Source organism: Amblyraja radiata, chromosome 38, assembly GCF_010909765.2.
Source record: "Amblyraja radiata isolate CabotCenter1 chromosome 38, sAmbRad1.1.pri, whole genome shotgun sequence".
Taxonomy (NCBI): domain Eukaryota; kingdom Metazoa; phylum Chordata; class Chondrichthyes; order Rajiformes; family Rajidae; genus Amblyraja; species Amblyraja radiata.
In genome coordinates this window covers 2,891,897-2,917,896 of record NC_045993.1, presented here as the reverse complement: position 1 = coordinate 2,917,896, position 26,000 = coordinate 2,891,897, and the positions used below count along the sequence as shown (strand labels likewise).

At 48.7% G+C, this 26,000-nt stretch overlaps 2 protein-coding genes across 7 annotated transcripts in view; both read left to right on the top strand.

Annotated features, from left to right (window-relative positions):
* The window catches only part of pla2g6 (phospholipase A2 group VI), a 38,739-nt gene extending 30,796 nt beyond the window's left edge, over window positions 1-7,943 (top strand). For all 3 annotated transcript variants that reach the window (XM_033013059.1, XM_033013057.1, XM_033013058.1), the window contains 5 exons: window positions 674-810; window positions 3,979-4,133; window positions 5,376-5,543; window positions 5,852-5,925; window positions 7,186-7,943. In XM_033013059.1, the coding sequence (XP_032868950.1) occupies window positions 674-810; window positions 3,979-4,133; window positions 5,376-5,543; window positions 5,852-5,925; window positions 7,186-7,330 (679 nt within the window). In that variant the 3' untranslated portion in view covers window positions 7,331-7,943. The remainder of the gene's footprint in view (window positions 1-673; window positions 811-3,978; window positions 4,134-5,375; window positions 5,544-5,851; window positions 5,926-7,185) is intronic.
* A 6,251-nt stretch (window positions 7,944-14,194) lies between these two features.
* The window catches only part of baiap2l2 (BAR/IMD domain containing adaptor protein 2 like 2), a 28,265-nt gene continuing 16,459 nt past the window's right edge, over window positions 14,195-26,000 (top strand). For 3 of the 4 annotated variants that reach the window (XM_033013379.1, XM_033013377.1, XM_033013378.1), the window contains exons 1-7: window positions 14,195-14,402; window positions 18,500-18,575; window positions 22,185-22,271; window positions 23,360-23,421; window positions 23,602-23,673; window positions 24,414-24,530; window positions 25,126-25,272. In XM_033013379.1, the coding sequence (XP_032869270.1) occupies window positions 14,352-14,402; window positions 18,500-18,575; window positions 22,185-22,271; window positions 23,360-23,421; window positions 23,602-23,673; window positions 24,414-24,530; window positions 25,126-25,272 (612 nt within the window). In that variant the 5' untranslated portion in view covers window positions 14,195-14,351. The remainder of the gene's footprint in view (window positions 14,403-18,499; window positions 18,576-22,184; window positions 22,272-23,359; window positions 23,422-23,601; window positions 23,674-24,413; window positions 24,531-25,125; window positions 25,273-26,000) is intronic. The other variant, XM_033013376.1, reaches the window with a different exon arrangement.

Sequence of the window (26,000 nt, the reverse complement as noted above, 5' to 3'; positions counted from 1 at the left end):
TGATTCCTGGCCCGCTGAGTTAAGGGCCTGTCCCACTTTCACGACCCAATTCACGACCTCTGCCGAGTTTGCCCTTGACTCATACTCGCAGCATGGTCGTCACGAGGTCGTAGGAGGTCGGAGCAGGTCGTGATGCTAGTCGTAGGTACTCGTGGCATCAAGTAGGTCGGAGCGTTTTTGGAAAAATGTCCACGAGTAAAAAAGGTCGGGAATTAGGTCGTGAAAGTGGGACAGGCCCTTAACTCATAAAGTCATAAGTGACTGGAGTAGAATTAGGCCATTCGGCCCATCAAGTCTACTCCGCCATTTAATCATGGCTGATCTATCTCTCCCTCCTAACCCCATTCTCCTGCGTAAGTGTACGGGTGGGTGCGCGTGTGTTTGTACGCGTGTGTTAGTGCGCGGATGTTTGTGCGCGGGCGCGTGTGTACGGGCGTGTGCGTGTGCACGGGCGTGTGCGGGACATGTGTGCGTGTGCGTGCGTGCGTATGCGTGTGTGTGTACACGCACTGGGCCTTTTCCTCGTTTATTATATTGTTTACAGTGCACCATGTTTACATATTCTGTTGTGCGGCTGCAAGTAAGAATATCTTTGTTCCATCTGGGACACGTGTCAATGACAGACTGGTGACTCTTGTCTCTGTGTGTTCCTTGCCTCCTCCACCACTGACAGAGTAATGGTGACCGGAACCCTGGCCGACCGGCATCCTGGGGAGCTTCACCTCTTCCGTAACTACGACCCTCCGGAGTTGCTGCACGACCCGCCCTTCTTGCCCACTGCAGAGTTCAAGGCCCGCACCCAGCCCAAAGGTACGGCTCGAAGGGCCGAATGGCCTACTCCTGTATCTATTTCCTATGTTTCTATAGGCATCTGCTTCACTGCCTGTCTACGTTTAATTTGCTGATCAAAAGAAGATTCTCTAACCTCAAGTAACCCTTGCTTTCCCTCCCTCCCTCTCTCTCCATCCCTCCCCCTTCCCAGTTCTCCCACCGGTCCGACTGTTCCCCTTCTTCTTCTTTTCTCGCCCATCTTGTTACAAATGTTGGCCTCGCTGTTATCGTCCGTCCTGAAAAGGATGCAAGCTTCCGGTGACAATCAGTGGGAGCCATCACTTGTCGCAGTGGATGATGGTGGTAGCAGAAATAGCTCAGGATACTCCCAGTTTCCAGCCCCGACACGTGGAAGCTTACCCGTAATGTTCCCCTGATTACATTTTATCATATTCTGTCTGAAGAAGGGTCTGGACCTGAAACGTCACCCATTCCTTCTCTCCAGAGATGCTGCCCGTCCCGCTGAGCTACTCCAGCTTTCTGTGTCTATTTAACATTTTATCTCTGTTTGTTGTCACCTTCTAGTTAATAATAATAATAATAATAATAATAATTTGTTTATAGGGACAGTGCATATTAATGAACATTTGCATGTAAATATGCGAGATTGTAGCCAATCAGTAGCTAATTTCCGTCTCTAGTCCCAGGCAAAGGTAGGTGAAGTGTCTTGCCCAAGGACACAACGACAGTACACACTCCAAGCAGGATTCGAACCGGCCACCTTCAGGTTGCCAGCCGAACACTTAGCCCATTGTGCCATCTGTCGCATGATCTGTAATAATGATCTGTTTTACATTTTCCTTGAACCTCATCTCTCTTGATGTCTCGTTTACCCTTCCTTATCTCTGTCTCCCTCTCCACTGACTGTGTCTCAACCTGAAATGTCACCCGTTCCTTCTCTCCAGAGATGCTCCCTGTCCCAGAGATCAAAGTTTTCAAATGACAGAGAGAGAAAGAGAGTTTAATTCATATTTCAGTTGTGTTTCAAAGTTGCGTTTTGGCAGAATATCACTTCACATTGGACAGATAAACATCGAAACTTAGTTTAGTTTGCTTAATATTATTGTTGCATGTACTGAGGTACAGTGAAAAGCTTTAGTTGCTTGCTAACTAGTCATCGGAAAGACTGTACTTGGAGCCACCTATTTAAAAAAAGAAGAGGTTTTTAAAAATATATAGTTATATGCCGTTTACGGAGTTTGTACGTTTTCCCCTGTGAGTGCGTGGGTTTTCTCCGGGTGCTCCGGTTTCTTCCTACACTCCAAAGACGTGCAGGTTTGTAGGTTAATTGGCTTCAGTAAAATTGTAAATTGTCCCTAAGTGTGTGTAGGATAGTGTTAGTGTATGAGTCGATGAAGGGCCTGTTTCCACGCTAAATCTCTAAAGTCTATAGATTAAGTTTAGTTTAGAGATAGTGCGGAAACAGGCCCATCGGCCCACCAAGTTCGTGCCGACCAGAGATACCCACACGTTAACACCATCCTACACACACCAGGGACAATTTACACAAACACCAAGCCAATTAACCTACGTCTTTGGAGTGTGGGAGGAAACCGAAGATCTCGGAGAAAACCCACGCAGGTCACTGGGAGAGCGTACAAACTTCCGTACAGACAGCACCCGCAGCCGGGATGGAACCCAGGTCTCTGGCGCTGTGAGGCAGCAACTCTACCGCTGCACCACCGTGCCGGCTTCTATTCTCCCATAAACAGTGGCAAAAGCTGGCGGGCTTCCCAGATGCTGGAATATTGTTCCCTGAGCTACAACAATTAAAATTGCAGTCGGTGCCACAGATAGGTTTCTTTTAAACGTAGGAAGAAAAAAATGGTGTGCGTGTGTTTATTTTTAAATGCACAATCCCAGATGTAAGACTGTCTAAGAATGTGTGCTGCAATGGAGATGGAATTTCCTTAGGCTTTGTTTTAGGAATGTACAGCATGTTAGAAATGTTGTCAGCAGAAATATCCAAGGCTGACTGTTTTCTTATTCATTTTATAAGACGAGAGACAAAGTTTAAAGGAGAAAATGTGAGAATAGTCGGTGTCTTGACCAAGGTGCCGGGGTGGTGGTGGTGGAGTCAGACAGGATAGTTGCTTTTGAGAGCCTCTTAGATAGGCACATGGACATGCATAGAATGGACAAGGCACAAACTCCATACAGACAGCACCAGTAGTCGGGATCGAGGAGGGAGGTGGGGGGGGCGGATGGTGGTGGGGGTGGGGTTAAATCCAGGTTTGATCCTGACTTCGAGTGCTGTCTGTCTGGAGTTTGCACGTTCTCCCTGTGACCACACTGTGGGGTTTTCTCCGGGTGCTCCGGTTTCCTCCCACATCCCAAAGACGTGCGGGTTTGTAGGTTAATCGGCCCTCTGTACATTGCCCACAGTGTGTCGAGAGTGGGGGTGAAAGGGGCGCCCCAACCTGTCGGTGAAAGGTCGGAGACTTTAAAATGAGTAGCTTATAAACTTAGAGAGGCGTATTAGATCGTGAGAGGAATAGATCATAGTCTCTTGCCCAAAGTAGGTGAATCGAGGACATAGGTTCAAGGTGAAGGGGAAAAGATTTAATAGGAATCTGAGGGGGTAACTTTTTCACACAAAGGGTGGTAGGTGTATGGAATGAGCTGCCAGAGGAGGTAGTTGAGGCTGTTACTATCCCAACGTTTAAGAAACAGTTAGACAGGTACATGGATATTACAGTTTGGAGGGATATGGACCAAACGCGGGCAGGTGGGACTACTGTAGCTGGGACAATAGACAATAGGTTCAGTAGTAGGCCATTCGGCCCTTCGAGCCAGCACCGCCATCCACTATGATCATGGCTGATCATCCACAATCAGTACCCCGTTCCTGCCTTCTCTCCATATCCCCTGACTCCTCTATCTTTAAGAGCTCGATCTAACTCTCCCTTGAAAAAGGACATGTTGGCCGGTGTGGGCAAGTTGGGCCGAAGGGCCACGCTGTATCATTCTATGACTCTCTCTAAACGGCTATTTGAAACCACGATAGACACAAAGAGCTGGAGTAACTCAGCGGGACAGGCAGCTTGTCTGGAGAGAAGGAATAGGTGACGTTTCGGGTGGAGACCCTTCTTCACACTGATGTTGAATGTGATTTGAAGCCTTTGTCGTTGTCTTTCTTCTAAACAGACCAGCTGGTGTGGCGAGCTGCTCGTTGTAGTGGTGCAGCCCCAACGTACTTCCGGCCCATGGGCAGATTTCTGGATGGGGGGCTTCTTGCAAATAACCCAACACTGGATGCAATGACTGAAATACATGAGTACAATCAGAACCTGAAGAGAAAGGTACGTCTCATTTAGTTTTTAATTCCCTTCTGCTAAAGCCGCTGCCTCAAAGTGCCGGCTTTGATCCTTTTGGTTCTGTTTGTTGTCACGTGTACCGAGGTACGGTGAAAAGCTTTTGTTGCCAACCCCCACAATTAAAACGTGGATTACGGAAATGTCTATTTAAGAGGGAGTTAGATGTGGCCCTTGTGGCCACGTTTTGGTTTTCCCGTTCGTTCCCTCACAAGAAGCCGCGTTGGTGACGAAATATGTATCTGCCTACTTTGTTTCAGCGAAGATTAAACATAAAGTGCAAAGAGGCCCTTCATTCTCATCTGTATAAAGGATGAGGTACAAAAAGTTTTTTAGTGTAGTTTAGAGATACAGCGCGGAAACAGGCCCTTCGGCCCACCGTGTCCACGCCGACCAGCGATCCCCCCGCACACTAGCACTAGCCTATACCTATTCTCGCCCCCACCCACCCTACTCTCAGCCTGAAGATAGCGTCAGCTATCCATTTTATTCCAGAGATGCTGCCTGACCCGCTGAGTTATCCTGAAGAAGTATCTGAAGAAGGATAAGGGGGAAATCTTTTAGGACCGAGATGAGAAAAACATTTTTCACACAGAGAGTGGTGAATCTCTGGAATTCTCTGCCACAGAAGGTAGTTGAGGCCGGTTCATTGGCTATATTTAAGAGAGAGTTAGATGTGGCCCTTGTGGCTAAAGGGATCAGGGGGTATGGAGAGAAGGCAGGTACGGGATACTGAGTTGGATGATCAGCCATGATCCCCCTTTGTTTAAGGGGGAAATCTCTGGAATTCTCTGCCACAGAAGGTAGTTGAGGCCGGTTCATTGGCTATATTTAAGAGAGAGTTAGATGTGGCCCTTGTGGCTAAAGGGATCAGGGGGTATGGAGAGAAGGCAGGTACGGGATACTGAGTTGGATGATCAGCCATGATCATATTGAATGGCGGTGCTGGCTCGAAGTGCCGAATGGCCTACTCCTGCACCTATTTTCTATGTTTCTATGTTTCTATTCCTTCTCTCTGTAGATGCTGCCTCACCCGCTGAGTTCCTCCAGCATTTTTGTCTACCTTCGATTTTTCCAGCATCTGCAGTTCTTTCTTAAACACTGAATCTCGTGCTGTGTGTTTTCACACTTCTGTGCCTTTTGCCCGATGGGAGAAGGGTAGGAATTCTGGATGGTTTCAGCTTTTGAGAGTCTAGATGTTTTTCTAATTAAAATGTGTTCACTGTGCAGGGCAGAGAAGGTCAGGTGAAGAAACTAGGCATCGTGGTTTCACTTGGAACGGGGAAACCCCCACAGGTGCCTGTGTCTTCTGTTGATGTGTTTCGTCCATCCAACCCTTGGGAGCTGGCCAAGACTGTCTTTGGTGCCCGCGAGCTGGGCAAGATGGTGGTCGACTGTGTGAGTATAAATCATAGAAGCATGCTCACTTTCACCACACTCGTTTACATGGACCGTGTGTGTGTATATGTGTGTGTAATATTGTGTGTACAGTATGTAATAGTGTAGTGTCTCCATAATTCTAACTGCATTTTTAATGTCTTCATTTTACACTTTTTTTCCTGAGAAATATTGTTTTTTTTTTTGCCATCGCCCTTCCTTTGCTTTCCCCCCGCCTCCCCAAAACAAGCCACATTGCTGTAACTTTGAAACATGACCCTATGACTCTGCAGCAACTATTAATGTAACCTTTAACGTCTGGTCTACAGTGCACTGATTCTGATGGCAGAGCTGTGGATCGAGCCAGAGCTTGGTGTGAAATGGTGGACATTCTATACTTCAGGTACATATTGCATTGAATTAACCAGCTGGCAAATTCAATGTTGAGCTTGATGTTGCTATCCTGCAGTACGTTCATGAGTTCATAAGTTGTATGGGGCAGAATTAAGCGATACGGCTTTGCAGGACGTCATGAAATAGGAGCATAGAAAGCATATCTTCCTCGATATTAGCAACAGCAAACATTCTGGGATTAAAGGGCCTGTCCCACTTGAGTGTCATTTGCGCACCCTTTATTTATTTATTTATTTATTTTTAACCTCAGAGTTATTTTATTAGAAGCAATGTACATACATCTTAATCATAATATGCAACATATTACATTTCTTGTACAACTTCTTTTGCGCGTCATTTATGCGACACCATTTACGTGTCACGACGCACGTATCACGCGCACATGGCACGTGGTGAGGCGTGGTGGTGTAGGCAGTGACCCAGGATTTTGGGATTCACAATATCTTTGCGTGTCATCCCAAGTGGGACAGGCCATTAATAATCCAAATAACAGTGTGAGCTGCAGGCAGGCAGTTCAAACCTATTGCCTCTAACCTAGTTAGACGTTTCGGGTCGAGACCCTTTTTCAGACTGAAGAAGGGTCTCGACCCGAAACGTCGCCTATTCCTTCGCTCCATACTCTAAACTAAATTGAACTAATATTCACAGAACCTCTTCCCTCAAAGAACAGAGCAATCTGTTTTAATACTGTGAGAAGGAGCCGTATGGATAGAAACATAGAAAATAGGTGCAGGAGTAGGCCATTCGGCCCTTCGAGCCAGCACCGCCATTCAATATGATCATGGCTGATCATCCAAAATCAGTACCCCGTTCCTGCTTATTCCCCATATCCCTTGATTCCATTAGCCCTAAAATCCCTGTCCCACGGTGCGAGCTCATTCCAAGAGCTCTCCCGAGTTTAAAAAAAAAATTAAACTCGTGGTAAGCACGGAGAATTAACGTAGCGGGTACGTCGGAGCTCGGGGACGTCACTTAGCGCTAACGGCAGGTACTCGGGAAGACTCGCTAACGGCAGGTAAGCACGGGAAGACTGGTGGAGATTTTTCTACACGTTGAAAAATGTCCACGAGAGCCCCGAGTACCGACGAGTGGCCATTACCGTAAATCTCTGAGTTCGAATCAGGGCAAGCTCGGGAGAACCCGTGGAATGAACTCGTACCGTGGGACAGGGGTTTATGAGCTAAATCTAACTCTCTCTTGAAATGATGTTGTTGGCTGGAGTTTGATTTGGTTTGTTGTTACTTTGCAGGCTGAACTCTCAGCTGAAGACAGACGTGATGCTGGATGAGATCGACGATGCTATTTTAGTCAACATGCTGTGGGATACACAAATCTACATCCACCAGGAGAGGGAGAGAATCAAAGAACTTGCCCGCCTTCTGTTAAGTGCTTGATATTTGGGGAATGAAGATCGATTGTTGACTAACTGACTGAATCAGTGACTAAAACGTAATACCGTTGTCGCTCGAACTGCCAGAATTCTTTACCCTTTATTTAATATTTATTCTTTTTTTTAACACTAAATAATGGTACCTTGCAGCACCTTAACCCAAGAAAAACACAGAATGCCTTCGAGAGTTTGTGTAAGAAGGAACTGCTGATGCTGGTTTAAACCAAAGATAGGCACAAAAAGCTGGAGTAACTCAGCGGGACGGGCAGCATCTCTGGAGAGAAGGAATGGGTGACGTCTCTCCAGAGATGCTGCCTGTCCCGCTGTGTTACTCCAGCTTTTTGTGTCTGCGTTCGAGAGTTTGGTGCCTTGCGAAAATGAAGTCAAGAAGAAACGAAGAGGATTCTGGTCAATAGTTCTTCTTCTTCTTGTGTGTGCCGTGCACAGCCTCTAACAACACACCACGTCTATTTGTTTGTGCATGTCGGGTTGATTGCGTTAGTCGAAACAGGGTGGACCACGTGAAGGTTGCAATCTCCCACCCCTGGTCAATAATGTGAATCTAACATCAGTCTTTTTCTGATTTATTTTAATTTTAATGAGTCTTATTCTGGCTGAGGGTTTTGGGTGGGGTGGGGGGGGGGGGGGGGGGGGGGTTACACGAGGCAGGGATTGCTGCTGATGGATGCTTCTGGTGAGAGGAAGGCAGATCTGGCCAAAGATCCCCACAAGTATTTATCGAATCAGTTGGAAGCCTTTGAGCTTTTGGAGGGAAGAGAATCCGGGAGCCGTCTGCAGTTGTATATCAGAGCTGTCAATGGTACATTGTACATGTCCACCACCGAATGTCCGGCACCTCCTTTAATCCACACTCAAAATCCCCCCCTGGAAAATGTGGTGCCGAGGCTGACCTCGTCGGGACTTCCACGGCAGATCGATGGGTCTGTTGCCCCTCTGGCCGGGACTCTAGAACCCCGGCCTGGCTGGAGCCAGCAGATCCATTCCCACAGCCGACTCCGCGGGCCAGTATCTCGCCCTCCCTCCCCCCCCCAGCGGCCGAGGCGGAACATTCCGGTCCCTCTCGGAGGCCGGGACCTCTGTTGCCCCGGCAACACGGATAATCAGAGAACCAAGGGTGGCAGGATATCAGTGGTGGACTCGTCATTGCATCATCGGTCAGTGTGAGTTTTATAAAATGTCAGGATATATTAAGCAGCAAAGGTAACCTTGCAGAATGATCTAATATGCCTTGTTATATCTCTCTATTCCCCCCGGCCACCCATAAGCTTTGTCCTGCCTCGCCCCCTTCTTCAGCTTTCTTCTCTTCTCTCCCCCCCCACCCCACCTTCAATCAGTCTAAAGAAGGGTCTCGACCTAAAACGCCACCTAACCCTGTTCCCCAGAGAACTGACAGCCTTCCTTATGTTTTGTAAAGCATCTGAATGTTTGCCGTTCATTTTGTCGTGTTCTACGAAGGCTGCGGATAAATGCTGCTTCACTAAGTCTCTGGAAGAGCTACAGACAAACTGTGCCTTTTGGTCAGCAAAGTCTTTTAATTTAAACCATGTAAAGAGGGCAGTTAAAGCTGGAAATACGGCCACTGTCGACTTGTTCATGAAACATGATTTTGTACTAATATTGTACGATGTGATTCGATTAAATAAATTAACCCATCTAAATGGACCAGAAGAAGGGGAATTTTGTCTTCATGGAAGCGTAATAATTTATAAAAGATGACCATCCTCATCTCATCTCATCTCATTCACCTCTGGGCACCAAGTTATAGGAAAGATGTCGTCGAGCTGAGGTGAGAAGAAACTTTTTCACCCAGAGAGTTGTGAATTTGTGAAATTCCCTGCCACAGAGGGCAGTGGAGGCTAAGTCACTGGATGGATTTGAGAGAGAGTTAGATAGAGCTCTAGGGGCTAGTGGAATCAAGGGATATTGGGAGAAGGCAGGCACGGGTTATTGATTGGGGACGATCAGCCATGATCACAATGAATGGTGGTGCTGGCTCGAAGGGCCGAATGGCCTCCTGCACCTATTTTCTATGTTTCTATGAACTGGAAAGGATGCAGAGAAGATTTACGAGGATGTTGCCAGGACTAGAGGGTGTGAGCTACAGGGAGAGGTTGGGGCATGCTGGGTCGCTATTCCTTGGAGCGCAGGAGGATGAGCGGAGATCTTATTATTGGTGTACAAAATCATGAGAGGAATAGATCGGGTGGACGCACAGAGTCTCTTGCCCAGAGTTGGTGAATCGGGGACCAGAGGACATGGGTTTAAGGTGAAGGGGAAAAGATTTACTATGCGTCTGAGGGGTCATTTTTTTCAGAGGGTGGTGGGTGTATGGAACGAGCTGCCAGAGGAGGTAGTTGAGGCTGGGACTATCCCGAAATGTAAGAAACAGTTATGGGCCTCTCCCACTTAGGCGATTTTTTAGGCAACTACAGATGACTAGTTTGTCGCCACATGTTCGCCAGGTGTAGTCTCCTCAGTCGCACAAAAAGTCGTAGCGTCCTTCTGGTTGCCATTAAATTTTCAACGTGTGCTTGACGCCAATGAGCGCAGCTCGACTTCTCCTGACGTAGGTGCTGTCGTAGGTTGTCGCCGGTTTTTCGGCGACCTGCTACGACTATGACAGTCGTCGGCAGTTGCCTAAAAAATCGCCAAGTGGGACAGGCCCGTGAGGTTCAAGTTCAAGTTCACGTTCATGTGAGTTTATTGTCATGTGTCCCTGTATAGGACAATTAAATTCTTGCTTTGCTTCCGCACACAGAACATAGTAGGCATTTACAACAGAACAGATCAGTGTGTCCATATACCATAATATAAATATCTACACACACGAATAAATAAACTGATAAAGTGCAAATAACAGAAAATGGTTATTAATTAGGTCCACTGGGTGATTAGGTAGGTACATGGATAGGACAGGTTTGTAGCGAAATGGACATCCTGGAAAATTTCACTCCATAGCTCCCCCATGAGAGGTTTGACATTTCCGTACAAATGTTATCACCCCAATTTCCCAATGAGAGGCCAAGTTCACTAATATTCACCGTTCTTTGCGCCGACCAGCGATCCCCGTACACTATCCAACACACACACTAGGCACAGTTTACCATTTCTACTGACGCCAATTAATCTATAAACCTGTACGTCTTTGTACCTGTACGTTCTGCTGACAATCCAGTAAAATGAGACTACAGATAAGGACAAGTGTAGATAGGTTCAAAAGTCCACTGATTGTAGTGTAGGAATAGTAGACAGGTTAGCACGCAACAAAAGCTTTTAGGATCACGGTGGCGCAGCGGTAGAGTTGCTGCCTTGCAGCGAATGCAGCGCCGGAGACCCGGGTTCGATCCCGACTACGGGCGCTGTCTGTACGGAGTTTGTACGTTCACCCCGTGATCTGTGTGGGTTTTCTCTGAGATCTTCGGTTTCCTCCCACACTCCAAAGACGTACAAGTCATAAGCGATAGGAGCAGAATTAGGCCATTCAGCCCATCGTCAACTTTGCCATTCAACCATGGCTGATCTATCTCTCCCTCCCTCCCGCTCCTGCCTTCTCCCCATAGCCCCTGACACCGATACTAAGCAAGAATCCATCTATCTCTGCCTCAAAAATATCCAGACTTGGCCTCCACAGCGAATTCCACAGATTCACCGCCCTCTGACTAAAGAAATTCCTCCTCATCTCCTTCCTAAAGGAACGTGCTTTGGCGGCAGTGGGTGGCAACCTGAAACGTCGCCCGTTCCTTCCCTCCACAGATGACGCCTGTCCGTCCCGCTGAGTTACTCCAACATTTTGTGTCGATCTTCGGCCTCAGCGGGGCCTGATCCATGCGATTCCCCAGGCTGCTGCCGGGCCTCCAGCGGCCCACTTTGCCAAAGCCTCAACCGTGTCCCAGCCCGCTCACCGACCCGACCCTCCATCCACCACCATCTGGAAATCGGCCCTTTGTCCAATGTTCCCCACCATCGGCAATAATATTGCTCCCACCTCTTGTAGTTACACAGGACACTGGGTAGGTGGTGCTGTCTGCTGTTAGATACAGGTTTAACTTCAGTAGCATTCACTGTTGTTGACTTTCCCATTCAATAGGCAATAGACAATAGGTGCAGGAGTAGGCCATTCGGCCCTTCGAGCCAGCACCGCCATTCAATGTGATCATGGCTGATCATCCCCAATCAGTACCCCGTTCCTGCCTTCTCCCCATATCCCCTGACTCCGCTATTTTTAAGAGTCCTATCTAGCTCTCTCTTGAAAGCATCCAGAGAACCTACCTCCGACCTACAAACCTGCACGTCTTTGGAGTGTGGGAGGAAACCGGATTAAGAATAAGGAGTAAGCCATTTAGAACAGAGACGAGGAAACGCTTTTTCTCACAAAGAGTGGTGAGCCTGTGGAATTCTCTGCCTCAGAGGGCGGTGGAGGCAGGTTCTCTAGATGCTTTCAAGAGAGAACTAGATAGGGCTCTTAAAAATAGCGAAGTCATAGAAACATAGAAAATAGGTGCAGGAGGAGGCCATTCGGCCCTTCGAGCCAGTACCGCCATTCAATATGATCATGGCTGATCATCCAACTCAGTATCCCATCCCTGCCTTCTCTCCATACCCCCTGATCCCTTTAGCCACAAGGGCCACATCTAACTCCCTCTTAAATATAGCCAATGAACTGGCCTCAACTACCTTCTGTGGCAGAGAATTCCAGAGATTCACCACTCACTGTGTAAAAAATGTTTTTCTCAGGGGATATGGGGAGAAGGCAGGAACGAGGTACTGATTGGGGATGATCAGCCATGATCATATTGAATGGCGGTGCTGGCTCTATGCCTACTCCTGCACCTATTGTCTATTGTCTAAAACCCACGCAACTCATGGGGAGAAGGTACAAACTCCGTACAGACAGCACCCGTAGTCAGGATCGAACCTGGGTCTCTGTCTCTGTGAGGCAGTGACTCTACCACTGTGCCACCGCACCGGTAGAAAATAGACAGCTGTCTATCCTGTTAAATAGAGGAGAGCCCTGAACTTTGGCTTGCCATTTAAATTAAACTCATTCAGAAAGCTATTGCGAAATAAGCAAAGTTTATTATTCTGTAAGCTATACTGTCTAAACCTCTTTATAGCTTTCCTGGACAAATTCCATGGTTATGGCCAGCTGATAATGAGGTGGATGAGTTAGATGTGGCTCTCAGGGCTAACGGAGTTAGGGGATATGGGGAGAAAGCAGGAACGGGGTACTGATTCTGGATGATCAGCCATGATCACATTGAATGGCGGTGCTGGCTCGTAGGGCCGAATGGCCTCCTCCTGCACCTATTGTCTATGTTTCTATGATCGTTTGGTCTGGAGTGTTGAGGGGTGCCCTACACACTCGTGGCGCAGCGGTAGAGTTGCTGCCTCACAGCGCCAGAGACCCGGGGTCGATCCCGACTACGTGTGCTATCTGTACGGAGTTTGCACGTTCTCCCCGTGACCTGTGTGGGTTTTCTCCGAGATCTTCGGTTTCCTCCCACACTCCAAAGACGTGCTGGTTTGTAGGTTAATTGGCTTGGGTTTGTATACTTGATATATGTGTAAATTGTCCCTAGTGTGTGTAGGATAGTGTCAGTGTGCGGGGATCGCTGGGCGGTGCGGACTTGATGGGCCGAAGGGCCTGTTTCTGCGCTGTATCTCTAAACTAAACTAGTTTACAATTTTTGTTTTTTTACTGAAGCCAATTAACCTCCAAACCCGCACGTCTTTGGAGTGTGGGAGGAAACCGGAGCACCCGGAGAAAACCCACGCGGGTCACGGGGAGAACGTGCAAACTCCGTACAGACAGCACCCGTGATCGGGATCGAACCTGGGTCTCTGGCGCAGTGGTGCAGGATTGCTCTGTGAGCTAGCATCGACTCAAGGGATTGAATGGTCACCGTCTGTGTTGCATGGAAATAGAATTTTTAAAAAAATTTCTGGAATCTATTTCAGTGGCAGTTTTTTGAAGAGTGTGTGTGTGTGTGTGTGTGTGTGTGTGTGTGTGTGTGTGTGTGTGTGTGTGTGGGTGTGTGTGTGTGTGTGTGTGTGTGTGTGTGTGGGTGTGGGTGTTGGTGTGTGTGTGTGTGTGTGTGTGCGTCAGCAGGTTATTTTTTGTAGGGTTACCTGTGACAGGTGTGAATGTGTATCACAGAGTGTTTGGGTTGGTGTCTGAAACGGAACAAGGTGCTTAGCAAGCGGGGAGTTTTGCTAGACAGCTGGCAGCTGAGGTTCTGATGAGGTGCGGAGGTTTTGTGGCATCCACTGCCGACACCTAGACATCTCACACTGGGACAAGTCACAGTATATCGGTACTTTCTGCAAACAGTCACAGGAGAGAGAAGAGAGAGAGACGGGGTGACAGAAAGTGAGACGGTGGGCAGAGAGAGTGAGACTCGGACAGAGAGAGAGGGGCAGAGAGAGAGAGACGGGGCAGAGAGAGAGAGACGGGGCAGAGAGAGACAGAGACACAGAGAGAGAGAGAGAGAGAGAGAGAGAGAGAGAGAGGGAAAAAGATGAGGAAATAAAATACCTTTGAATCCCACAAATAAAACAGCTACTAAGTATTTAACATCCTTTGCAGTCCCAGCATATTTTTTAGTCTGAAGAACGACATATAGATGGATCCCAATCCAAAACGTTGCTTATCCAAGTTCTCCAGAGATGCTGCCTGACCCGCTGAGTTATTTCAGCACTCTGTGCTTTTTCTTTTGTAAACCAGTACCTGCAGTTCCTTGTGTTATTCTATTTTATTCTGGCTGGTTACACAGGTAAGTGATCCGGATTGTCTGGAGGGAGGGAGGGAGGGGGGGAGGGGGAGAGGGTGCAAGGATCAGGTTAGTTACCGCCAGATAAATTATTAACAGTATGATCCTCTGTACATCTGGACTGTCATTGCAGTCTCAACCTTCACACACGCACAGAGTGGGGAAGAGAGGCACATTTGCAAGACTGCCCCTGACGTTTGTTTGTGCCCCCCCCCTCAACCCCACCTCTGGACCATGGCTCAAACGACTGACCAAGTCTACTATTCAACTCTGAACACCTACCAGGTAAGGGACGGCACGGGGAGGAGGGGGGGGGGGGTGGGGGGGGTGTGTGCAGCGGTAGAGTTGCTGCCTCACAGCGCCAGGGACCCGGGTTCCATCCTGACTAGGGGTGCTTGTCTATACGGAGTTTGTACCCTCTCCCCGTGACCTGCGTGGGTTTTCCCCGGGTGCTCCGGTTTCTTTCACCCAGGGTCAGGGAATCGAGAACCAGAAGAAGTAGGTTTTCAGTGAGAGGGGGGAAGGAACTTTTTCCACACAGAGGTGGGTGGACATACAGAACAAGGCTAGATGCAGGAAGATTGTTCCCGATGTTGGGGAAGTCCAGGACAAGGGGTCACAGCTTAAGGATAAGGGGGAAATCCTTTAGGACCGAGATGAGAAGAAACTTTTTCACACAGAGAGTGGTGAATCTCTGGAACTCTCTGCCACAGAGGGTAGTTGAGGCCAGTTCATTGGCTATATTTAAGAGGGAGTTAGATGTGGCCCTTGTGGCTAAAGGGATCAGGGGGTATGGAGAGAAGGCAGGTACGGGATACTGAGTTGGATGATCAGCCATGATCATATTGAATGGCGGTGCAGGCTCGAAGGGCCGAATGGCCTACTCCTGCACCTATTTTCTATGTATCTATGTATAAGCTGGATGAGGTAGCTGAGGCTGCAACCATAACAGCATTTCAAAGCCATTTGGACACGTACATGGATAGGATCGGATAGGTTTAGAAGGATGTGGTCCAAACGTGGGCAGGGAGGACTAATGTAGATGGGGCATGTTGGCCGGCATGGGCAAGATGGGCCTAAGGGCCAGTTTCCGTGCTGTTTGTGACTCTATAAGTGTTAGAGCCTGCCTGTGCATTCACTGCAAACTCAATGAGTGATATTGCATGGAAACAGGCCCTTTGGCCCAACTTGCCCACACCGGCCAACATGTCCCAGCTACAAAGGTAGACAAAAATGCTGGAGAAACTCAGCGGGTGCAGCAACATCTATGGAGCGAAGGATATTGGCAACGTTTCGGGCCGAAACCCTTCTTCAGACCTATCCCAGCAACACTAGTCCCACCTGCCCGCGTTTGGTCCATATCTCTCGAAACCTGTCCTATCCATGTATAAAAAAAAAAATGTCCCTCAGGTTCCTATTTAAACTTTTCCCCATCACCTTTTGCCTCATATTGTGTTTTGAATTGAATTCTGTCTTTACTTTGTGCACTAGTCATGTCTCTACTATTTATTTCATTCCCCTTACATGTTTTTCCTCTACCTGCTAAATTTTTGTAAGGTGTCCTTGAGACTCTTGAAAGGCGCCCATAAATAAAATTTATTATTATTTTATTATTAAACCTCACCTCACATGGCGAAACCCTACCCGCAAAGACCTTTGATGATATTTTCCGACACTTGCCGCTCGCTTAAGTTGCTCAAAGCGTCGCCACTTATTCAGGTAGAATATCAAATTCTGTTCATTAGTTAATTGCTCGTCCCAAACCTATCAGTTTAACAGTTCATCATTTATTAACAGTCCACCCAAGCTGCGTACCTATCCAGTCGTTCACTCGTTAATCCATTTTGGACCAACAAGGTGCAAAGATGTGGACCTTCCATTTTGTCTGCTCAGTTGGTTGTATGATCAAGTATCCCTCATGGACTCGTACATCGGCGAGACCAAACGCAGACTGGGCCATCGTTTCGCTCAGACCTATCTACCTGATCTCACGGTTGCCAAACACTTTAGTTCTCCTTCCCATTCCCACACTGACCTTTAAGAGGGTTAAATATGGCCCTTGGGATAGAGGGATCAGGGGGTATGGAGAGAAGGCAGGTACATAGAAACATAGACAATAGGTGCAGGAGTAGGCCATTCGGCCCTTCGAGCCTGCACCGCCATTCAATATGATCATGGCTGATCATCCAACTCAGTATCCTGTACCTGCCTTCTCTCCATACCCCCTGATCCCTTTAGCCACAAGGGCCACATCTAACTCCCTCTTAAATATAGCCAATGAACTGTGTGGCCTCAACTACCTTCTGTGGCAGTGAATTCCACAGATTCACCACTCTCTGTGTGAAAAATGTTTTTCTCATCTCGGTCCTAAAAGATTTCCCCCTTATCCTTAAACTGTGACCCCTTGCTCTGGACTTGTACAGGATACTGAGTTGGATGATCAGCCATGATCATATTGAATGGCGGTGCAGGCTCGAAGGGCCGAATGGCCTACTCCTGCACCTATTTTCTATGTTTCTGTCCAAGGCCTCCTCCATTGTCAGAGTGAGGCTAAATGCAAATTGGAGGAACAGCATCTCCTATTTCGCTTGGGCAGCTTACAGCCCAGTGGTCAGAATGTTGATGTATTTAACTCCAAGTAACCCCGGCATTCTCATTCTCTCTCTCTCCCTCTCCCTCTCCCTCTCCCTCTCCCTCTCCCTCTCCCTCTCCCTCTCCCTCTCCCTCTCCCTCTCCCTCTCCCTCTCCCTCTCCCTCTCCCTCTCCCTCTTCCTCTTCCTCTCCTCTTCCCTCCCCACCGACATGTTGGCCAGTGTGGGAAAGTTGGGCCGATGGGCCTGTTTCCACACTATCACTCTGTGTCGTAATGACTGAGGTAGATAGTAGTCCAGTGCTGCTCTCTGGTTGTGGTAGGATGGTTCAGTTGCCTGATAACAGCTGGGAAGAAACTGTCCCTGAATCTGGAGGTGTGCGTTCGTTTTCACACTTCTGTACCTCTTGCCCGATGGGAGAGGGGAGAAGAGGGAGTGGCCGGGGGTGAGACTGGTCCTTGATGATGCTGCTGGCCTTGCCGAGGCAGCGTGAGGTGTAGATGGAGTCGATGGAAGGGAGGTTGGGTTTGTGTGATGGTCTGGGCTGCGTCCACAATTCGCTGCAATTTCTTGCAGTCTTGGCGCAGTTGGAAGAGCGGGTACCTCACAGCGCCGGAGACCACGGTTCGATCCTGACCTCAGGTGTGGAGTTTGCCGAATAGCCTAATTGTGTTCCTATCACATATAAACTTATGAGTGTGGCAATGGGCAGGGGCGGGAGCCTGTAGTTATAACGTTATCGTTCTCCTTGTGTCTCAAATTCAAATACCCTTTGTACGGGACCAATGCAGTTCGCTTGGGCTCACTGAAGTGTTTAAGAAAGAACTGCAGATGCTGGGACAATCGAAAGTAGACAAAAATGCTGGAGGAACTCAGCGGGTGAAGCAGCATCTATGGAGAGAAGGAATAGGCGACGTTTCGGGTCGAGACCCTTCTTCAGACTGATGTTGGGTGTGGGAGGGGGGGGAGAAAGAAAGGAAGAGGCGGAGACAGTGGGCTGTGGGGGAGCTGGGAAGGGGAGGGGAAGGAGGGAGAAAGCAGGGACTACCTGAAATTGGAGAAGTCAATGTTCATACCGCTGGGGTGTAAACTGCCCAAGCGAAATATGAGGTGCTGCTCCTCCAATTTGCGCTGGGCCTCACTCTGACAGTGGAGGAGGCCCAGGACTGAAAGGTCAGATTCGGAATGGGAGGGGGAGTTGAAGTGCTGAGCCACCGGGAGAGTTGAAGAGTTTAGTTTAGTTTACAGATAGAGATACAGCGTGAAAACAGGCCCTTCGGCCCAGCGAGTCCGTGCCGACCAGCGATCACCCCGTACGCTAACACTATCCTATACACCAGGGATAATAACTACATTTATGCCAAGCCAATTTGTCTGCAAACCAGCCATCTTTGGAGTGTGGGGGGGAAATCTACGGCACGGAAACAGGCCCTTCGGCCCAGCGAGTCCGTGCCGACCAGCGATCACCCCGTACGCTAACACTATCCTACACAATAGGGACACTTTACAATTCTATCAAAGCCAATTAACCGACAAACCTGCACGTCTTTGGAGTGTGGGAGGAAACCGGAGCACCCGGGGAAAACCCACGCAGGTCACGGGGAGAAGGTGCAAACTCCGTACAGACAGCACCCGTAGTCGGGACGGAACCCGGGTCCCTGGCCCGTGAGGTAGCAACTCTACCGCTGGGCCACCCTGCTGCTTGGATACAGACTGGCGCTGCCTGCCAGAGTAAACCGCGGGCTGGCAGCGATCGGTCCCTGTAACCCAGGCCCTTGTGTTTAATTGCAGAATATCATGGAACACTTCAACCCTGGGCTGCAGAATCTGGTGGTACTGGGAAGCAACTTCGTTAAAGCCTTTAGAAGTAAGTATTGAACTGAGAGTCAGCTGAGACGTTTAATACTGCTCCCATTTTGATGATCGTTAAGATTGTGAGTGATAACTGAATAGATATATTGAAGTTTGGAAGAGCTTCACAGTCGGTCCAGCTCCCAATGCAGCCTAACTTGTGCAACAATCCCTATTTTCCTTCTCTCACTATCGCTCCCACCCCCCCCCCCCCTCCCTTCCCTGTTCCCCACCTGGATATCCCAAATGCACCATATTTCTACTTTACCACCCCCCCCCCCCACTTCCATATACATGTTTATATTCCTTCCTCTAGCTTCACATTTCACTATTCTATCCGTGAATTAATATAATAATAATAATAATAAATTTTATTTAATGGGCGCCTTTCAGACATCTCAAGGACACCTTACATAGTAATCGGAATAACATATAATCGGAATATAACAAGTAATAAAGACATCACAGAGACACAAATTAAAAACAGAATTCAATCAAAAACAGAAAATCAAAAACACAGTATGAAGACAATATAGACACATATACAGTAGATACACTGGACTTTTATCCCCTGTTCTGTACTAGGTTTACATATTCTGTTCTGATGCAGCAAGCAAGAATTTCATTGTCCTATCTGGGACACATGACGATAAATCTTTTGACTCTAATATTTTACTCTCCCATGTGAAATTCTTTGCTTGCGAACACAAGGTATGTAAATAGTCGCCACATAAAGGGCGGGGACAAAGTTACCCCCCCCCATTATTCTCCCCCACCCCCCTCCCCCTCTCGGGGGTCCCCACATTCCAGCTCCCCCATTGTTCACCCCCCCTCTCTCATGCCGGGTACTCCATTGTCCATTGTTCCTCCCCCTTCCTCACGACTGTCCCCCCCCCCCCCACGCCGGGCCCCTCCTTTGTTCCTTCCCCCCCCCTCCCCGCCCCCTCCCCGCAGCGGCGTCCTCACTTCCACGTGGTCCGTCTGCGCCGTTATCAGCCGCCGCCCCGACCTCTCCACCATCGCCGCCTGGTCCTCTCTGGACACCTCCGTGGCGCCGATCCCGACCCCGGCCCCAGCCGCTGGCTCCATGGACTCTGTTGGCCCCGGGCTCCGACCCACGAGGCTCTGGCCTCGGCCCGCCAGGAGGCATCTTATCTTCTCATCTCTAACCATTTGTCCACCACTTTTCTTTTCAGTTTAGTTTAGGAGATACAGCGCGGAAACAGGCCCTTCGGCCCCCCCGAGTCCGCGCCGACCAGCGATCCCCGCACATTAGCACTATCCTACACACACTAGGGACAATTTACACGTACACCAAGCCAATTAAGCTACAAACCCGCACGTCTTTAGAGTGTGGGAGGAAACCGAATATCTCGGACAAAACCCAGGCAGGACACGGGGAGAACGTGCAAACTCCATACAGACAGCAATAGACAATGGACAATAGGTGCAGGAGTAGCCCTTCGAGCCAGCACCACCATTCAATGTGATCATGGCTGATCATCCCCAATCAGTACCCCGTTCCTGCCTTCTCCCCATATCCCCTGACTCCGCTATATTTAAGAGCCCTATCTAGCTCTCTCTTGAAAGCATCCAGAGAACCTGCCTCCACCGCCCTCTGAGGCAGAGAATTCCACAGACTCGCCACTCTCTGTGAGAAAAAGTGTTTCCTCGTCTCCGTTCTAAATGGCTTACTCCTTATTCTTAAACTGTGTGTGGCCCCTGGTTCTGGACTCCCCCAACATCGGGAACATGTTTCCTGCCTCTAGCGTGTCCAAACACTTAATAATTTTATATGTTTCAATAAGATCCTCTCTCATCCCTCTAAATCTCAGAGTGTACAAGGCAGCAACGTACAAACTCCGTACAGACAGCACCCGTAGTTGGGATCGAACCCGGGTTTCTGGCGCTGCAAGCGCTCTGAGGCAGCAACTCTACCGCTGCGCCACCGTGCCGCTGTTCTCCAGAGACGCTGCCTGACCCGCTGAGTTACTCCAGCATTTTTGGTCTATAAATAGGCCGATCAAAGGTCACTGAGACCTCGCAAGCCGGAGTTGCTTATCAGAATATCGTGCCTAGGACAGCTGCCTCTTCCAGCAATAAAATCACTCCTTAGCACGGAACAAAGGTCTTTGTCACTGCATAAATGCCATTGATTACTTTAGATACAGCGCAGAAACAGGCCCTTCGGCCCACCGTGTCCGCACTGACCAGCGATCCCCGCACGCTAGCACTATCCCACAAACAATTTGGGTGCAGGTCTTTGGAGTGTCGGAGAAGGGTCTCGACCCGAAACGTCACCCATTCCTTCCCTCCGGAGATGCCGCCTGTCCCGCTGAGTTACCCCAGCGTTTTGTGGCTATCTTGAGTGTGGGAGGAAACTGGAGCTACCCCACACGGTCATATGGCAGAACGTACAAATCTCCAAGCCTGTTTCCGCGCTGTATCTCTAAACTCCCCCTTCTCCCCTCTCCCATCGGGCAAGAGGTACAGAAGTGTGAAAACGCACACCTCCAGATTCAGGGACAGTTTCTTCCCAGCTGTTAGCAGGCAACTGAACCATCCTACCACAACCAGAGAGCGGTGCTGAACTACTATCTACCTCATTGGAGACCCTCGGACTTAGCTGGCTTTACCTTACACTACCCTTGTATTGTAAATACACAGTAAATGGCTCGATTGTAATCATGTATTGACTTTCAGCTGACTGGATAGCACGCCAGGTGGGAGGTGGCAGCGCCTAGCGGCAGCGGCTCGACTACAGTCGTCTGTCTTTGTTTATTTTTGTCTTGTTAAATGTATGTCTTTGAGTTAGTTTTTATTTTATTTTTTTAGCTGTGTATATGTGGGGGGTGGTGGGGGGGGGGGCTGTGGGGGAAACCGTTTTAAATCTCTTCCCTGTGCGGGGACCCGACTATTCCCTGTCGGGTCTCGGATGTCGTTGGGCCTAACATCGTGGAGCCGGCGGCGACCTCCGGCCGGGACTAACCTGAGGGCTCCAGTTGCAGAGCCTGCAGAACGGACATCGCGGAGTTGGCCGACTTCGGAGCGGGAAGAGCTGTGGTGGCGCGCGGCTGCGACCTGACTTTGGAGTTCGGAGGCACCGGCCGCAGACCCGGTGGACGGGAACATCGGGAGCTCGCAGGTCCCTGGTGGGAGACCGCTTTTCCGAGCTCCGCAACGGCGACTTCTCCCGCTGGAACCGCGGGTTTGAAGGACATGGAGCCGGGGCCTAACATCGCCCGGCGTGGCTTAAACGGCCTCAGGACTTACCATCGCCCGCCGGGGGCTTTAACATCGGAGCCCCAGTTCACCTCGACACTGCAGTGGGACTGCTGGACCACGGGAGAAGGAACAAAGGGAAGAGATAAAGACTTTGCCTTCCATCACAGTGAGGAGATGTTGGAGACTCACTGTGATGGATGTTTATGTAAACTGTGGGTCTTGGATTGTTTTGTAATGTAAAAAACTGTAGAAATGATATTTCGTTCAAACCTAGGTTTGAATGACAATAAATAGCATTCTCTTCTCTCTCACACATACCTCGGTACTGGTGACAATAAACTAAACTCAAGTTAGACTAAACGAGGAAACTAAATGCGTGTGTCCTGCTCTCTCTCTCCAGCATTGACCGGAGCAGCCAACACGTACTTCGTTGCAGTCGGGAAGTTTGGCGAGCAGGCATTGAGTACGTCAACGTCACAGATACTGGGTAAGAGACCACCTATTTTATTTTTATTCTTATTTTATTATTATTATTAATTTATTTTTTTCTTTAGTTTAGGGCGGTTTTGTTTTTTCTTTTTTTCCTTTTCTTTTTGTCTTTTCATCTTTATTTTCTTTTACACTTATAGGTTTTCTTTTAAAGATTTAACTATATTTACATAGAGACCGGGAAGTCTATATTCAATGTGTATTTTGACACTGGTCTCATAGTTAGGTCTGAAGAAGGGTTTCGGCCCAAAACGTTGCCTTTTCCCTTCGCTCCATAGATGCTGCTGCACCCGCTGTGTTTCTCCAGCTTCATATTTAGGTTATACCTGTTATTAATGTAATCCTGATTGCTATGTATCAATATCTTTGGTATGTTTATCATTATTCTTTTTGCTCTGTTTTTTATGTTTTATTTTTGGGGTTTTTTGGAAAGAAAAACAATAAAAAGATTTTAAAAGAAAGAGGCCACCTTCACCCAGACTGTGAACAGTGAAAGGCCTGGATAGAGTGGATGTGGAGAGGATGTTTCCACTAGTGGGAGAGTCTAGGACTAGAGGGCACAGCCTCAGAACTAAAGGATGTTCTTTTAGGAAGGAGACAAGGAGAAATGTCTTTAGTCGGAGGGTGGTGAATCTGTGGAATCCTTTGCTACAGAAGGCAATGGGGACCAAGTCAGTGGATATTTTTAAAGGGGGGGGGGGGGTGGTCGGTGAGCAGGCAGGGACAGAGGTGGCATCTTAAACTGGCATCTTAGAAGTTCAAGTTCAAGAGAGTTTACTGTCATGTGTCCCAGATAGGACAATGACATTCTTGCTTTGCTTCAGCACAACAGAATATAGTCGGCATGAATACAGAACAGATCAGTGTGTCCATATACCATTGTATAAATATATACACACATCAATAAATAAAACAGATAGTGCAATTAAACAGATAATAGGCTATTACAGATAATGTTCAGAGTTTTGTTTGAGTTGAGTTCAATAGCCTGATGGCTGTGGTGGGTTGAGAAGTGAAGGGTTGGGAACTTCTAAGCTTTGCATGTTTGACCTGTGAACTGACTTGTTGACCTCTTTTGTTGCCCAGGTCAGATCCTATTACAGATCGCGGACACACAGAGGGAGCTCAACAACGACCTGGAACTAATTGTAGGTACCGCTACTCACTTCCTGTCACACTTCCCGACTTCACTGATTATATCCCTGGTTATTGTTGGGGAAAATGTGGAACTGCAGGTGCTGGTTTACAGGGGAAAAGAAAGACTCGGTGGGCCGGAGGGCCTGTTTCCGTGCCGTATCTCTAAACTAAACTACCGTTTAACTTCGCAGTTTCGGAGGTTTAACGATGAGCTGCTGCGCGAAATGGAACGCAATACTCAACTGGACGTGGATTATATAACTGTGAGTCCGCACTCCTCATTAGTCTGCTTCAATCTCGGGGAGACAACATGAACCTGGTTCCAGCCACACCTCGGGTGCTGTCTGTGTGGAGTTTGCACGTTCTCCTTCTGGCTGCCGAAACAGAAACTGATAAATGCACAAAAGGACACAGAGTGCTGCAGTAACTCAGCGGGTCAGGCAGCATCTGTGGAGAACATGGATAGGTGACGTTTCACAGAGTGCTGGAGTAACTCAGCGGGTTAGGCAGCATCTCTGGAGTGAAGGAATTCCTTCATTCCAGCATTTTGTGTCAACCTACAAACCTGTACGTCTTTGGAGTGTGGGCGGAAACCAGAGCACCAGGAGAAAACCCACGTGGTCACAGGCAGAACGTGCAAACTCCGTACAGACAGCACCCGTAACCATCGTAAGAGGTCTAGTCCCCTGAGCAACGAAACATCGAAAAATAGGTGCAGGAGTAGGCCATTCGGCCCTTCGAGCCAGCACAGCCACTCAATGTGATCATGGCTTTTTCCCCCATATCCCTTGATTCCGTTAGCCCTAAGGGCTAAATCTAATTCTCTTGAAAACATCCAGTGAATTGGCCTCCACTGCCTTCTGTGGCAGAGAATTCCACAGATCCACAACTCTCTGGGTGAAAACGTTTTTCCTCATCTCAGTCCTAAATGGCCGACCCCGTATTCTTAAACGGTGACCCCTGGTCCTGGACTCCCCACCAACTTGTTTCTCTTCCTTTGCAGAAAAGCAAACATCGCTTCGAAAAGGAGCACAGGGAGAGGACTCAGATGTTGAACGACACAAACACAGAGCTACAGAAGCTGGAGAGGATGAGAAACTCACACACCAGGGACCTGCAGGTGAGCGGAGGCTGCAGATGCTGCAAACCTGAGTGAAAAAATACAGTGCTGGAGGAACTCAGCGGGTCAGGCAGCATCTGCGGATTGAAAGAATGGTTTCTCAATCCCCTCCCCTCCCCACTCCCCCCCTATCCTCACCCCTCCCCACTGCCCACTCCCCCCCCCTATCCTCACCCCTCCCCCCCACACCCCCTCTTCTCCCCATCCTCACCCCTCCCTGCTCCTCCCCTCCCCCCCACACCCCTCTTCTCCCATCCTCACCCCTTCTCCCAACCCCTCCCCCTCTCCTCTCACCTCCCCACACACCCCTCTCTCTCACTTCCCCACCACTCCCCCTCTCCCCTCCCCCTCCCTCTCTTCTACTCCCCCCTCTCTCCTCCTCTCCTCCTCTCCTCCTCTCTCCTCTCCCCTCTCCTCCTCTCCCCTCTCCTCCTCTCCCCTCCACCCCCCACCCCCCTCTTCCCTCCTCCTCTCCCCCTCTCCTCTCTCCTCCTCTCCTCTCTCCTCCACCCTCTCCTCCTATCCCCTCTCCCCTCCCCTAGCTCCACCCTTCCCCCCTGTCCCCCTTTCACTAGCGATGTACTTGGTGTTTCAGGAGAAGCTCAGCACGCTGGAGTCGGGCATGGAATCGTTCCTGAAGAACAGCTACAGACTGGCTGTGGCGGAGGAGAGGCGCCGTTACCGGTTTCTTGTTGAGAACCATTTCCACTTGTCGTACTACTTCCTTCGTTTCTACAGCAAGGTTGGCATCGGCACCAAACCCGAGCGACACACTTTTAATTCCCGTTTCAGTTTAATTTCATGGCCACGCGTACTGAGGTCCAGTGAAACGTTTTTGTGTAGTTTAGTTTAGAGATACAGTGCAGAAATACAAGGAATTTGCCTCGGTGCTCCGCTCGCAAGTGAATTGTTTACTGTATGTCTTTTAATTTTTAGTGTGTTTTTTATAGTCCTTCGTTTTACGGTTTTTAATGGTTTTTAATTGTTTGTAATAGCTTTTTGTTCATGAGTTCTCATGTACAGCACTTTGTGGCAACTGTAGTTGTTTAAAGTGCTTTATAAATAAAGTTATTATTATTATTATTATATTGTTACATGAGGGCGGAGCACCAAGGCAATTTCCTTGTATAATAATAATAATAAATTTTATTTAATGGGTGCCTTTCAGACATCTATGCCTGTATGTACATATCTTGTATGTGTACATACTTGGCCAATAAACTTATTCATTCATTCAAACAGGCCCTTCGGCCCACTGAATCCGCGCCCACCAGCGATCCCTGCACACTAACACTATCCCACACACACTAGGGACAATTTACATTTAGACCAAGCCAATTGACCCACAAACCTGTACGTCTTTGGAGTGTGGGAGGAAACCGAAGATCTCGGAGAAAACCCACGCAGGTCACATGCAAACTCCGTACAGACAGCACCCGTAGTTGGGATTGAACCCGGGTCTCCGGCGCT